The 13,233-nt window shown below is 58.7% G+C and overlaps 3 protein-coding genes across 3 annotated transcripts; all 3 read right to left on the minus strand.

The window, feature by feature from the left end:
- Positions 1-356: 356 nt before the first annotated feature.
- On the minus strand, positions 357-2,390 carry LMXM_30_1700 (conserved hypothetical protein; the record flags this gene model as incomplete). Its single annotated transcript, XM_003877641.1, has 1 exon — positions 357-2,390. The coding sequence occupies one exon, from the start codon at positions 2,388-2,390 to the stop codon at positions 357-359; it is 2,034 nt and encodes a 677-aa protein (XP_003877690.1).
- A 961-nt stretch (positions 2,391-3,351) lies between these two features.
- LMXM_30_1710 (conserved hypothetical protein) lies at positions 3,352-5,472 on the minus strand (the record flags this gene model as incomplete). The annotated part of the gene is made up of 1 exon (XM_003877642.1): positions 3,352-5,472. The coding sequence occupies one exon, from the start codon at positions 5,470-5,472 to the stop codon at positions 3,352-3,354; it is 2,121 nt and encodes a 706-aa protein (XP_003877691.1).
- Positions 5,473-6,778: 1,306 nt separating this feature from the next.
- On the minus strand, positions 6,779-10,375 carry LMXM_30_1720 (conserved hypothetical protein; the record flags this gene model as incomplete). The annotated part of the gene is made up of 1 exon (XM_003877643.1): positions 6,779-10,375. The coding sequence occupies one exon, from the start codon at positions 10,373-10,375 to the stop codon at positions 6,779-6,781; it is 3,597 nt and encodes a 1,198-aa protein (XP_003877692.1).
- Positions 10,376-13,233: the final 2,858 nt, after the last annotated feature.

The following is a 13,233-nucleotide window of genomic DNA, read 5'->3' on the forward strand; positions in this document are numbered from 1 at the left end:
AGAGAGGATCGATACAAGGTGGCAGGGGGGGGGGGCGATGGAGGGCCATGCGAAAGAGGCGTTGAAAAGCGATCGCGTAGCTTTTTGGGTGGGAGAGAAGACAAAGGCTCCGCTTGGCTCGGCCCTGCGCTGCAGTCACACAAAGGGCGTCGTGCGCCGGACATGGCCACGAACAAGATAAACCTGCAGACGTGTGCCCTTTGTGCGTTATTCGCCGTTTCCCTTTTTTAGTTGCTCTGCCAACCCCTACGAACACACGTGAGTAGGTTGCCGTGCCGGTGACGTGTGGTGAGTAAAGAAGGTGCGCTTCATCCACGGCCCAAGGTAAAGGCGCCAACTCACCAACATCAGGCGACTCATTCCACAGAGGGCACGTGGTCAACTATTCTGCTCTCGTCAAAGACACGCACCTGCTTCGCGTCCATGGCACTTTGGAGAGCACGCACCTCCGATCGTGGACGCCCCGCCCTGTGCATCATCTTCAAGAGCTTGTTCAGGAGGAGTCCGTTTCCCTTGACGCCGTAGTGCTGCATCTCGGCAATCACAAACCTGAGTTCAGTGTAGTCCTCAGTCTGCAGCATCACCTCTGCCATGATAGAGAAGGTGACAAGGGAGGGCACCAAGCCGGTGGGAGCTCGAGAAGTGGCACTGATGCGACAGGGGGGCGGTGCCTTGCCAGGGCCACTGCCCCGTTCGTGGTTGCCGTCGCCCCTGACGCGGAGAGGATTCGACGGAGCGAAGAAGAGAGAGCGGTAAAAGGCAAAGACGCTTGCGGGGTCGCGGGAGTGCCGTGCTGCCTGGAGGACAGCGTTAACGAGGTAGGTAGTCATCGCAACGTTTTGCATGGTAGTCACTACCGCCATTGCGTCTGTGTAGTGGCCACAGCGCACAAGCCCTGTGAGGAGGCGAGCATACATGCCAGGTGATGTTTGCCGCTCTTGCCTTGTCTGGTAGTCTGTTACGCGGGCCACGGCGAGGTGCATCACGTCGCACGCTTCGCAGATGGCGATGTATGAATTCACGGTGTACTCGGTCGGGGTCAGGTGAAAACGATCCGCGTCCATCATGAGAGAGTGAGCCTTGGCTTCGACCAATATAAGGCCGGAGCACCGCGCGCGATGACGTCCGTGCGTGGTAGGAGTGCCACCAGCGTTCGCGGTGGTGTGCGACCGCGCCACCGCGAGGGAGACAGAGGCATGCTCCAGTAGGCCCATCACGTACTGGAGAATGCGTGGTGTCGGGTTGGTGCCGCTATCCACGAGATAGCGGTACATCTCCCAGACTTTCTCCATGCCGTGAGGACTCAAGACGGTGCTGGAGGCTGCCGAGGGCGTGGCAAGCTCGGCAGGCAGTGTCCCGCTACTGCCTACAAGCGAGCTTTCCTGCCAGTACCAGTTCTCCCACCCGGCACCGCCGCTGACAAGCTGTGCGCTGGAGCCCAGAGACGCCTTGCCGGGCTGTCCTGCTCCACCGCCTCGCCTCACACCGACGCTGTAGAGCGTGTGGAAGATGTCCTCGTAGGTGTCGGCGCGCAGCCGCAGATGCCTTTCAATCACTTCGTCGTGAAGGCCATAGATGGTTTGACACTTCTCGATGGGACTGCGGTGGGACTGGAGGCAGGCAACCATCCGCTGGAGCATGTCGTGATACTGCTTCTGCCGCGCCTTCCAGATGAGCTCGCGCTGGACGCCATTCAGCCGCACCTGCCGGCGGCGGGAGTCCACATGCACGACCAGTGCGGGGTCGTAGCCGTCGCGTTCAATGCTGCGCGTTTCTTCAGCGCGGAGGTCAGCTGCTGCACGGCGCTGATCGTCTGACTGATGAGCCGAGTTGGGATCTTCGATGGCACCGTGCGTGCCGGTGTGCCTCGGCACAACACGCTTGCGCAATGTGGAGACGTACGGCGAGTTACGCTCCTCCAAGGAGCGTAACAGCGTTGCAGGAGACATGACACGGTCTTTCACAGGGGATTGTCTTCGAATGTGCCGTGTACGTGGAGACGAAGACGGAGACGCCATCTGCGAGCGTGGTGCGCGTGTCGTCTCCTCATCAGAAAGCCCTGAAGCGTTTTCATGGACGACACTCGGGATGCTGTCGTTGTAATACAAGCTCACGGGTGACGGGGGAGCCTGCTGAGCTAGTCGCTCGTCTCTGTTACGCGTGTATACCGGGACCTTAGCACTTCTGGATAGCTTCGACTGGAGCTGGTGTTTTGGTTCACGATCTGCCCCATCAGGGTCACGGTGCTGTCTGAGGTTGAAATCAGATCTGAGAGGGCGAGAGGATCGGGTGTAGGCAGCCCGGCTATCCTGACGGAGGGCATAGAGGGAAGGGCCGCACAGCTGCGCCAACGCACTGCATCGCCAGACGCGGAAGTGACTCCGGTGCATTACCCGTTGCCATGCGCTTGAAGTGAAAGCGAGTCACCAGTCTTCTGTGCACAGGGTACTTGCGGACTCCTTCCGTCGAAGGGGTGATGCGGCGGAAGAAGAAGAGCGGCCGTGGAGGAGATGCAAAGGACAAGAGCATAAGGGGAGGGAGGGGGTGACGGAGGTAAGCGGAGGTGCGCTCATGAGCTGCAAATGCGTACGAGGGGGACGCGGGAGGGAGGAGATCGGCGCATGTGCACTGCGGACGACGCGCAGGTCTGCCAGCGATACCAGCGTGCGGTGCCACCAGAAACACAAACGTGTGTGTGTGCTCGTCTAATGCGCCACGGTGGGCGGTGAGGGGCGCGAACGGGACCAAGAGTGGGAAATGAGGGGCAGAGGAGGCCTTGAAAGGTACACTCGCGGCACCGTCTTCTGAGACGACGCAGATGGTTTCGTGATCAGAAAACACTGGCACAAGCACATGCACCGGCTTTAGGAAGAAAGACGCCGCGCTCAAACCCATCTCCCCCCAAATAACCCAAAAGAAAAAGTGACCGTGTAACGCATCGGCAGGGGATTCACAGTTTGGGGCAATAAGACCAGCAACACAAGAGAAGACAGCGAACAGGTCGACACCAATAAGGGTCGTGTCCCTCGTTCACCGACAGATGTGTGGTTGTGCAGGCAGGGGGTGCCGCAGCGGGGATTAGTGCAGGAAAGGCCCGATAATACCAACATGAAAACAAACGGAGCAACGTCGGTGAGGCACGGCTCAGTGACCCATCTATGCGCTGCTCCGTATATACAGCACACATGCACATATCAACGCTCTGGCACGTAGACAGAGCTTCCTTCTCCACCGGCAGCCCTCAGCCAAACGCTTCTCGTGGTTTTCCCATCGGAGAGAGAGAAAAGACACTCAGAGCAAGCAGCACAGTGTGTACAGAGGGACATGCGGCGTACAGTTGAACTGAGAGCTCTACGGTGGCGTGTGTTTGCTTGTCGCCAGTGCTGCCTCGTAGGCGGACCTGTTCACCAAGCAAAGCCACAACACCGAGTTGGGCGGTGGTCCGGCTGACGAGAAGCACAGCTGCCACCCATACACCCACCCGAACACCAAGCCCAGTCGAAGATAGTTCTCAAGACTGCTGGCGATGTAGAAGAGCTCCCCGGAAGGCGACTTGGCGGAGGTGGTTGTCGTCGAACTGCCTTTTCGACCGCCTTTGCACTGTTGTGCCGCAGACGAGGGAGAGGAGGGCAGAGAAACGGTACGGCTGTCGAGGTCTTCCCTCTTTACATAGCCCCACACCGACGCCATAGTGTCTGCGGCCGCTGCACCGGCTCCGGCGCCCCTTCCTGTTGCTGCCACAAGGTACACATCACACGCGCAAATTTCACCGAGAGAAGCCGCTTGGTTGCGCCACATAGACGTGCGCCGTCGCTCTGACAGGAATGACCTCTGCTGTATGGTGAAGAAGGTCAGCGACGGCAGTGAGTGTGACACGTCTGCCGGCGCTGCCTGCGCCTCACTCGTCTCAGCACTGCTCTGCAGCTGCGCCAGAGACGCGCCTCTACAGTCCCGCAGGAAGACCTCCGGTAGCGGAAAGGGGTGCATCACACTCTCACGCAGGATCCTGTCGCGCCGGAACGGCGTCACACACTTCCAGCGACACAGCGCCGGCAACGCGTAAAAGCTGAGCGGTACGCTGCCGTGGCGCGATGCCGCTCCAGAGAGGGTCGTTGGAAAGCGCTGCGTCGCCTCGCGTGGCGACGAGGGACTGCTGGCCGCCATTGATGTGACCATCGGGAGTCCTGCGGTGACAAAGAGGGATGTCCAGCAGTCTGCCAAGCCGAGGTAGGCCAGGTAGCGCTGCGTTTCCAGAGACAGACAGGAGGCAAGAAGCCCATCTTTGTCGGATTCAACACTGCGCTTGCGCAACCACCGCTGGAGCGACGCTAGACGGTACTCGAAGGGGGTCCGACTTAGTCTCGAGCGGGGCACCTGCGATGCAGCAGAGCGAGCCTCCACGGACAGATCATGACACATGTGGCAGTCAAAGCGGTTGGTAATGACGCCGAAGTTCGACTTCTGTGCCAAGAAGGGGAGCTCTCGCCCATCGACGTCAAGGCGATGGTAACGCTGAGGGGTGTTGGGGTCGCTGTGGTGTGGGCTCGTGAGAGAAGAGGTGTTGCCCTTCAGTGAGCCTCCTGGTGCAGAGCTGTCCTGCTGGTCCGCCGTGAGGTTCACACGAGGATAAGCCGCCGTAGACTTCGGCTCTCCGTTGCCCGTCCCTGCTTCACTCGCCATTCTCTCCGCTGCGGCTGTGGTCGGCTTGCCTGTTTTGTGGGAGGGGTGCTTGGTCTTCTCGTCCAGCTCCTTGAATACCTCCAGCTGTTTGATCTCCGTCTCTGTGTCCAAGTACCAGTGGATGGACCACCCAAAGTCTTCGACAAGTCGGTGCTGAAGGGCGTGATGCAAATCGTAGAGGGCGCACGGCACAGACGTGGCGGCGGAGCTCGGAGGTAGAGATGGGGGACAGAGGTCACGAATGCGCCTGGCTCTTTCACCGACGCCTGGCGAAATTAGCACGCGCGGTGAGCGAGGGATGCCAGAGGATAGGGCGGGGCTGGAGGTCAGCGTGGTGTAGGATGAAATCAGCGACCCAACGCCGACCGCCGTGAGGGGCACTGGCTTGTAGGTGGGCGCCGCTGCTTTGTTCTTGGGAGGAAACTTTCTCCTTGAGGGCCTTTTTGCGGTGGTGCCAAGCTGCGACGCAGAGCTGTTCGGGTGCACGCCCACGAGTGTTGAGCCGCGTGAGGCCACCGTGGCGCGAGACCGTGCGCTAGGAGACGACCGTGTATTGCACTCGCCGCTCGCGGAAGCAGGCTGTGGTTTGCTGGTTGACATGACGTTCGTCGTTTCATAGCGGTGGGTGGCCGGCGGTGCCACGGGGTTTGACCGCAGCGTTGGAGTAGTGGGCGTGAGTGACATTGTGCTGCCGGCGCACGGGCTCGACGGTGATGCAGGCGTGGACACGAGGCGGCGGCGGCGCCCCTCTAGGGAAGACGTTACCGTCGTCGAGGAGGACTTGATTCGCATGATCACGGGCAAGTCACCTGATGGCCGCAGAAATACCGGAGAGATTGGATGTAAGATACACGGAGAGGGAGGGGCGAGGGAGCCAGGTGAGGATTTTCAGAGGTATGGGGGTCACTATACAGTAGTGGGCGGAGAAGGAAAGAGGTGCTGTGAGGCGGAGATCAAGTGACAGGGCTAGGGCGGACATGTAGCGCTGCAGCGGGATGGGCGCATGAGCGGATAAGTTTTTTTTTTTAGTGCAGTTCTCGAAGAACGCGCAGAGAGCACGACACGGCGAGACAGAGAACAAGTTGCACATTGTTGGGGACGGTGCATGTGCTCAAGACACCGGCAGACGAGCTCAGACAGAGAAGTGTACGGCAGACCGCTTGCTCGCAGCATACAAGAGGCATTTTTTCATAGAAAGGTGAACTGAAGCCGTGAACAAAACGGAGCGTTCTTTGCTTGTCTTCACAAGGGCTATCAGCGACCGGGGGGCGCACATCTATCGGTGTCTGATGGCACACACTGACACCCGAGGAGCGGACGATGCTGTATTCACAATGACGTACATGGCTACACCAGCTCGTCGAGCAAACGTGGCGCATGGAACAGAGAAAAAAATGAACACAGGATGCGTTCACAGGAATTCTCCCCCCTCCCCCGAAAAAACACAAATGGATGCGCGATCAAACCGAGAGTAACAGGAGCAACAAGGTACACTGGTTGTGGCAACACAGCCCTCAGTAGATACAGAGAGAGGAATGACACGGGCACATGATTAAGTAGGGCGCACACATACACACACACAGACACATGTGTATACGAGATGAGGAAGCAGTGGGAGGAGGAGGAGGGGGGAGGGGGGAGAGAGTCGGAGCCATGTAGGGAGACAACAGCAGACAAGTGGCACGATAGGTGGCACAGCTTCCCCCCCTCTCCTACACATGCATGCATGACAAGTGCAGGAGAGAAAGGGCAACACACGCACAGGCAGGGACGCAGGCACAGGAACAGTCAAGCAAAAGAAGCAGGGCGCATACAGAACAAAGCGACGCACCCAGCGAATAACACGACACACACGTGCATACATACATACATATATATATCGTGAGAAGGTGAAATAACAAAGGAAACGAAAGGGGGAGGTGCACACTATGGGCCCTAGACCTGATCACTCACGGGGTGTGCATGTTACCTCTCAAGAGAAGATACAGAACATGAGACATGGAGAGGCACCTACCTGTGAAGGAGAGTGCGAGTTCAGACACTCGCGCTCCTTCCCAGCCTAAAATGACGTGCTCTGCATGCATACCTCACGATAGCCCTATGCACGGAACACGTACTCGTTCGAGTCCTTGCATGAGCGCGCCATGAAGTCCTGACCAATGAGCCCTTCAATCTCTTGCTTGAAGTTACGCAGCGTAACATCAAAGAGCTTTGCGTTCTTCTCGCGTACCGTGTTGTACAGTTCGTCGTGCTTGATGCACTGCACATGCTTCATAATCTGCATGATGGAGGTCTTGATCATGTTACGCCGCTTCGTGATGGTGGTGTCCTGGTCCACAGTCCCAGGGGTCACGCGGCGGCGTTCGGCGTTGGGCCAGTACGTGAACTCACCACGCGGGCGGTTAGGCGGACGAGTATAGTCGTAGTTGAGGGCGATGTGTACCTCACCGGACGGAGCTGCCTCATCCGCACCATCGTCGCTACCGCTGGTGCGAACCAATAGCTTGTCGCGGTCAAGACACAGCCTCAAAACAGCAGCGATGCGCCTCTCATCCATGCCAGCTCGCTTTGCTAGCATCTTCAACTTCACCCCGGTCCGGCCATACGCGGCAATCGCGAGGAAGAGTCGCTGCAGCAAGAGCGTGCCGTGAATGGTCGTCACACGGCCGCCTTCTTTGGGGTAGGACAGGGTGAAGCTCGTGTACGCGTGGTCGTTCCAGTCCCACCGCAAGACGCGGTTCGAGTGCTTCTCGTTGTACGCACGCTCCACCTTTTCAAGGTGCACAAGAGCGTCACTCGGAAAGGGTAGCGTTGGTGTTTCTGAGGCGGCCATGGAGAGTGCCTGCCCGGCCCGGGCGACCAGTTCTGCCGCAGACGTTGGAAAATCAGCGGGGGCGGCACCGCTCTCACCTGCTTGACAGGAAGTTGCCGCCGGTGCCGCTTCTTTGTCTCCCCATAGACGCCAGTCGAGAATGGTGGTGGCGATCCGGATGCCTTTGGTCGGGGCCTCGGTCGCCCCCACAGAACCGTTTGAGGCGGTGTCGAAGAGCTCGCTCTGCGCGGAGTAACTCATATGGAGCTCGCGGACAGGCTTCAGCAGGGATGCATCGCCGAGCCACGTGGCGAGAAACTGCTCTGCCTCTTGCTCATGACGCTTCTTGTTTCTCTCCAGCTCGGCATCGGAAATGACATCGGGGGCCGGTCGAGTCAGAAGACGCTCCCGCACCGTGATGGTGTAGCGGTTGATAAAGAGGTCGCGGTTCTTGATGCACCGGACCATGCGGAGAGCGCTGTGTAGCTCTTCCTTGGATGCGAAAACTACGGCATCCTGCTCCGCCGCGCTGGGGGGCGGGTCACGGGCGGGTGCAGCTGCAGCGCCTGTGTTGACTGGACGAGGCGCGAGTTCCTTCGGCTGCGGCTGCGGCGGTGGGTTTGGCCACCTCGTACCCATCGTTCGTACCGGTGCCCCCCGTAAGGCAACCGATCGCAGTCCGCCGCCGCGGTGGGTTGCGCTCTCGGCTCGGAGCAAGTACACATGCACGCTGTGCAGGAGGGGATCGGTGAGCAGATCGGCGTACCGACTGGGCCACCGCGCCCTCATCACATTTTGTACGGTGCCGTAGAAGAGATACTTGCAGTCCGCGAACAGGCTAGTGTCGTAGCTGGCACGCTCAGCGGTGGCGCTGGCGTCTGCAGCGATGCCAAATGTCGACGTCGCGGCAGCCGAAGGGAGTGTCTTAGGACTGATCGCAAAAGCGTCGTCTAAGGCAGACAGGTCCAGCTCCAGGGAGTGGTCCGTTACAGCGTTCCAGATGCGCTCTACACGGCGCAGATATTGCAGCACCGCCGTGCTCAGTCTAGACACAGAGTCGTCCGTCTCAAGAGCGGTGGCCACCCTAGTAGCGCAGCTGTGGTTGTAGTCATTCTCGACCTGACCGAGAGCAGTGGCGATCACATCGTGCAGCACCTCGCCCAGGACACTCTTAAAGCAGCCCTCACCGAGGTTGAACTCCCGCATGATTTGGTCGCCAACATCCAGAGAGGCCCATCTCTGCATGCGGGACCCCGCCGGAAAAGAGAGGCCCTGCAGCCAGGTTGCCAGCGTGAGAAGTGCAGCACAGACTTTCTGCTCAAAGGGGGAAAGGAGAAGTCCAGCGTCGTAGCCGTCTGTGGTGGACGGGGGACCCGGTCCTGCCACAGCGCTCCCATCGGAAGCCCCCGTGGCGGTCTCGGCTCCAATCGCGCTGCCACTAGTGCCATAGCCGCTGGCGCCAGACGGAAGCGCTGAGAGGAGCGCAGAGAGCAGTGGATGCAGCGCTTCACGCACCATGGCGCTCAGCACCGTCGATCCATGCGGAAACGAGCCAGTCAGCTTTGGAACATGATAGATCACCTGCCGCTTGGCTTGGGCGGCCAAGTCCGGCGGCGTCTTCACGTCCCAGCAGAAGAGCTGCACCAACATGAGTGAGATACCCCAGTCACTCATCTCGTTGCGCTCCACAAACTTCGCTGTAGATTCCATGAACGTGGGGTAGTCGACTAGAAGCTGCTTTAGCACTGGGTTGCAGCGCGCGAAGGGGCCGTCTGCAGCCTCAGAAGCTGCTACGTCCTCCCGCACACCTTGCGCGCGCTTGAGCAGCTCCAGCGTTTTGCTTGGGGGGAAGCGTGATAGGCAGGCGTTCTTGATGTGTCCGAGGACGAGTGCGTCGAGGGTCGCGCGCACCTCCAGGCTTGCTGCGGCGCTGCTGTCTCTCTTCGACTCGACCTCCGCCACGAGGGAGGCAATGCAGTGAATCGAGTGGTCGAGGTGCTGCGCGCTGATGGTGGCCTTGCGTTGCAGGGACTGCTGAAGATCTAGCGCGCCAAGAAAGAGCAGGACAGATCTGAAGAGCCACAGTGGCGTCCGAAGCGACTCGAGGAAGTCTTCGCCGAGCGTCAAGATCGCAAGGGCGTTGCGCCGCCCATCCGGGGTGGTCGCCATGGCTGAGTATGGCATGAGGCGTGTGTGCGATGAAATGTGAGAGAGAAGGCCTTGCACAACTTTCAGTGCGAGCACCATCTCGCGGCAGCATCGAACGATGGCGATGAAGTACGGACTCGTGGTCAGCATGGGGGTAATGACGGTGCGGGCCGCCTCTACACATCGGGACACGAGGTCGACGCCGTCCATCTCGAGCAACTTAAGTTCTTGTACACACGCATCCTCCTGTGCGGTGATGCTCAGCTCGGCAAACAGCTTGTCCATGCGCTCCTGAAAGTAAACGACAATGCCGCGAACCCACTCTCGCGCCAAGGCACGCCCGCCATCGTGGCCGAGGCTCACCGCCGCCGCTGCGCGATCTGCTTGTTGGAACGTGATCGACCAAGAGAGAATACGGTTGATGACGGCGCGTGTGTTGCGGATGTTCTGCCCGCTGCGCACCACCATCTCGCCGTTCATCTCGCGCAGCATCGTCTGCCACTTGGCCGCGATCCCTGGTGGGTTCGATCGCATCCGTGCCACTGATGGGGAACCAGCGGAAGGAACAAAGAAGTCCCGGAGCGGGATTCGGCCGTGGTCATCCAGCCTGTAGAGGAAAGAGGAGCTCACGTTGTTGCTCTCGGAGCTGCGCTTGGGGAGTAGCTTGTCATAGATGATATCTAGCTTCTTGAGCTCTGCCAACTCCTCTTCGGTGAAATCGGTGCCGAAGCCCATTGTCGCCGTTGGTTCAGGTGTGGGTGTTTGAGCGGGTTTTGTGCAAGAGAGGGGTGGTGTGTGTGTGCGTGGCGGGGGGGGGTGTCGCTGACACAGAAGGTGCAACAGCAAACTGTGGTTTCGCTGAGATCACTGTTCTGCGGTGACGCACTCACCACTGAAAACGAGAAGGGTGCGTGCCGGTACGCGTGTGAAGAGGCAAGGGGGAGGAGGACCACAACGGCAGAAGCGGCCGTACCATACAAGGGAGAGAAAAGAGAGGGGGAGAGAGCAGGCTATTACACGGGTGTGACCTCTGGAAGTGAGCTGTGAACTAACAGCCCGTGGGTGCCAACCTCGGCGCCTCACGAGAGAGAAAAAGGACTAGTGTGCAAGAATTAGGAGCGAGTCAGGGTGGGACAGGCGAGAGCCAGAGGAGGAGAGAAAGAGCGAGGTAAGAGACTGGGGCGGCTGATGAGGCGACAGAGGAAAGACAGTGTGCATGGTCTAGCGCAAGGCGATGAGGAAGGGGGATAGGAGGGAGGCCGAGGGGGGGGTGAACGAAGGCGTGCATCGAAACTGTAACGAGGATGCGGCCATCTGTGATAGTGGATGTGCGTCGCTGTTCAGATGTGGATGCATCTGTGCATGTGTTCTCTATCAGGGGTGACCAGGGGAAAGAGAGAGGAGCCGCGCTTACATCCACTGTGGACGTGAAACGGTGATGTGGGGTAGAGAGTGCCAGAAGAGTGGCAACGCTTCTCTAGCACACACTTGTTTCTTCTACTTCCACTATTCCGCCTCGCACCCCTTCCACCCCCCCGCAGGGCAAGACTGCAGGGGCCACTGGGACAGCTATCCAGCCCCCCCCCCACCGAGCGCCATGTCGGTTGATCAAAGCAAAATAGGAAGGAAAGGGCACTCAGAAGAAGAGGTGAGTGGGCCTCCGTCCGATGTTGTTGTTAAGTTCTTGAGGCGCACGGATCGAAATCATACGAGAAAAGAGAGGCAGGAGATGGAGTTGATTCAGGAAACAAAGCATTTGTACGCCTCCCTCCCCCCGCCAACGCTCTGTGTGTGTGTGTGTGCGCGCTTGTATGCGCGGGGCCCAAACTCTGTCAAGTAGGTGCTCTCTCCTTAAGTCCCCCCGCTGCCTCTTCGGCCTCACCACAAGGGTAAAGAACGTTAGAGGGCAGCAAAGGGGAAGAAGAGGAGGAGGAGGAGGGGTGGGGCGACACATAAGTGGGAGTGAAGTAAGTGACGATAGACGAAGCGAATCACAGAGTGTCACAGAAAACCACTACGCACAACCACGGAAACGCACACGCAGATAGACGCCCACAAAAGACACGAACGTGGAAGTTCGATTACGCTTCAGCAGAGACGCAGAGGTATGTGTGTGAGTGTGAGTGTGTGTGTGTGTCAAGCTTAGGGCGATCATCCTTGGGGAAAGGCCAGGGAGCCAGCGATAGAGAAGGCGGTTAAGACGCTCACCTGAGTAGGACTAAGGAGGTTACATAGATGTAATAAGTGCTAGAGAGGAAAATGCTCCGTAAGATGGGAGAGGGCGACACTCACTCACGTGCACACACACACACACACATGGGAGGCACATGTACCTCCTATTTATGCACACCTCGTCCGCCCGCAGACACGCCTGTCCAACATCGTGCCAAAACCCAATCAACAAGAAAAAGAGAGCTGGCTACGGCTAGACAGACACAGAGGGATCTGACACCAGGACCATCAAAAATGCAACGAAGACACTAATACTGGTGAGCGTGTGTGTGTGAGGGGTGTGGGTGTGTTTCGAGAGAGAAGAGGTAAGGGACGGGGAGACCCAACGGCGGGACGCACATCAGCACCGTGTCTCCGTCAACTTTCGCATCAGCTTGTCTTCCCCCTTCTCTACTCCCACCTCTTTGTACGCGACTAGGTGTGCGTCTCGCGGATTAGGGAGAGAGGAGAGGCAGGAAAGGAGAAGCAGGTTAGCACCTACTCTATCCATAAAACCCATCGGTGCAGGTTGACAGAAAAGGGAGAAGACACACACACACAGATACACAGCAGATGGGAGCAAGGCGAGGGCGGAGGCAACCTTTCGCACTTGTCTTTGGCACAAAAAATCGAGAAAAAGAAACAGATACCATTGCACCGAGATGCGGAACGAAAACGTGCGACTCGACTCACGATTGTATGGGACTTTGTGTGTGTGGGCAGGATAGCTTCCGAGGTGTGCCCGGGAAGGGGGGAGGAGGGGATGGACGCAGTAAGTGAGACTATCGCCGACCAGGACCGTACATTTGCAGGAATCTAGGGAAGAGCGTTGGTGTGGGGTGAAGGCACAGGTACGTTTTGCTTACGCCCGGTTTCGCGCACAGGCACACGACTGCACGCACTTGCCTCACTGCGCCTCTTGCGTGCGGGGGGGGGAGGGAGGGTGGAGGACAGAGGACGGCGCCACCGACCACTTACGCATTTCAAAACAACAGACACACGTACGCACACACACACACACAGACGAGAGAAGAAGGTAGGCAATATACAGTGACACGTTGTCACACCAACGTAGGCGCAGGGACGTAGGTGCGTGCGTGCGTGGGTGTGTGCGTGGGGGGAGGGAGGGAGGGAAAGGGCAGCTAGTGCGTTTGGATGCGGTGCCGGTGGCTGGTGCTGAGTAGACAAACAAAAGATAAGAGAGGTGGAGAGAGGGAAGTCCAGCACCGAAGAGCAGCGCTTGCTCACCTGATCCGACCGCCTGCCTGCCTGACTTTCCGCCCTTTTCTCATTCGCGCATGTGCATTTTCGTTTTCAATCGCACGTTTTCCGCCCTTTGGGACGCGACATCGACACGCCATAAAAGCCAAGACAGCGGCGGG

This window comes from Leishmania mexicana, chromosome 30, assembly GCF_000234665.1.
Source record: "Leishmania mexicana MHOM/GT/2001/U1103 complete genome, chromosome 30".
In the NCBI taxonomy this organism is placed as follows: Eukaryota; Euglenozoa; class Kinetoplastea; order Trypanosomatida; family Trypanosomatidae; genus Leishmania; species Leishmania mexicana.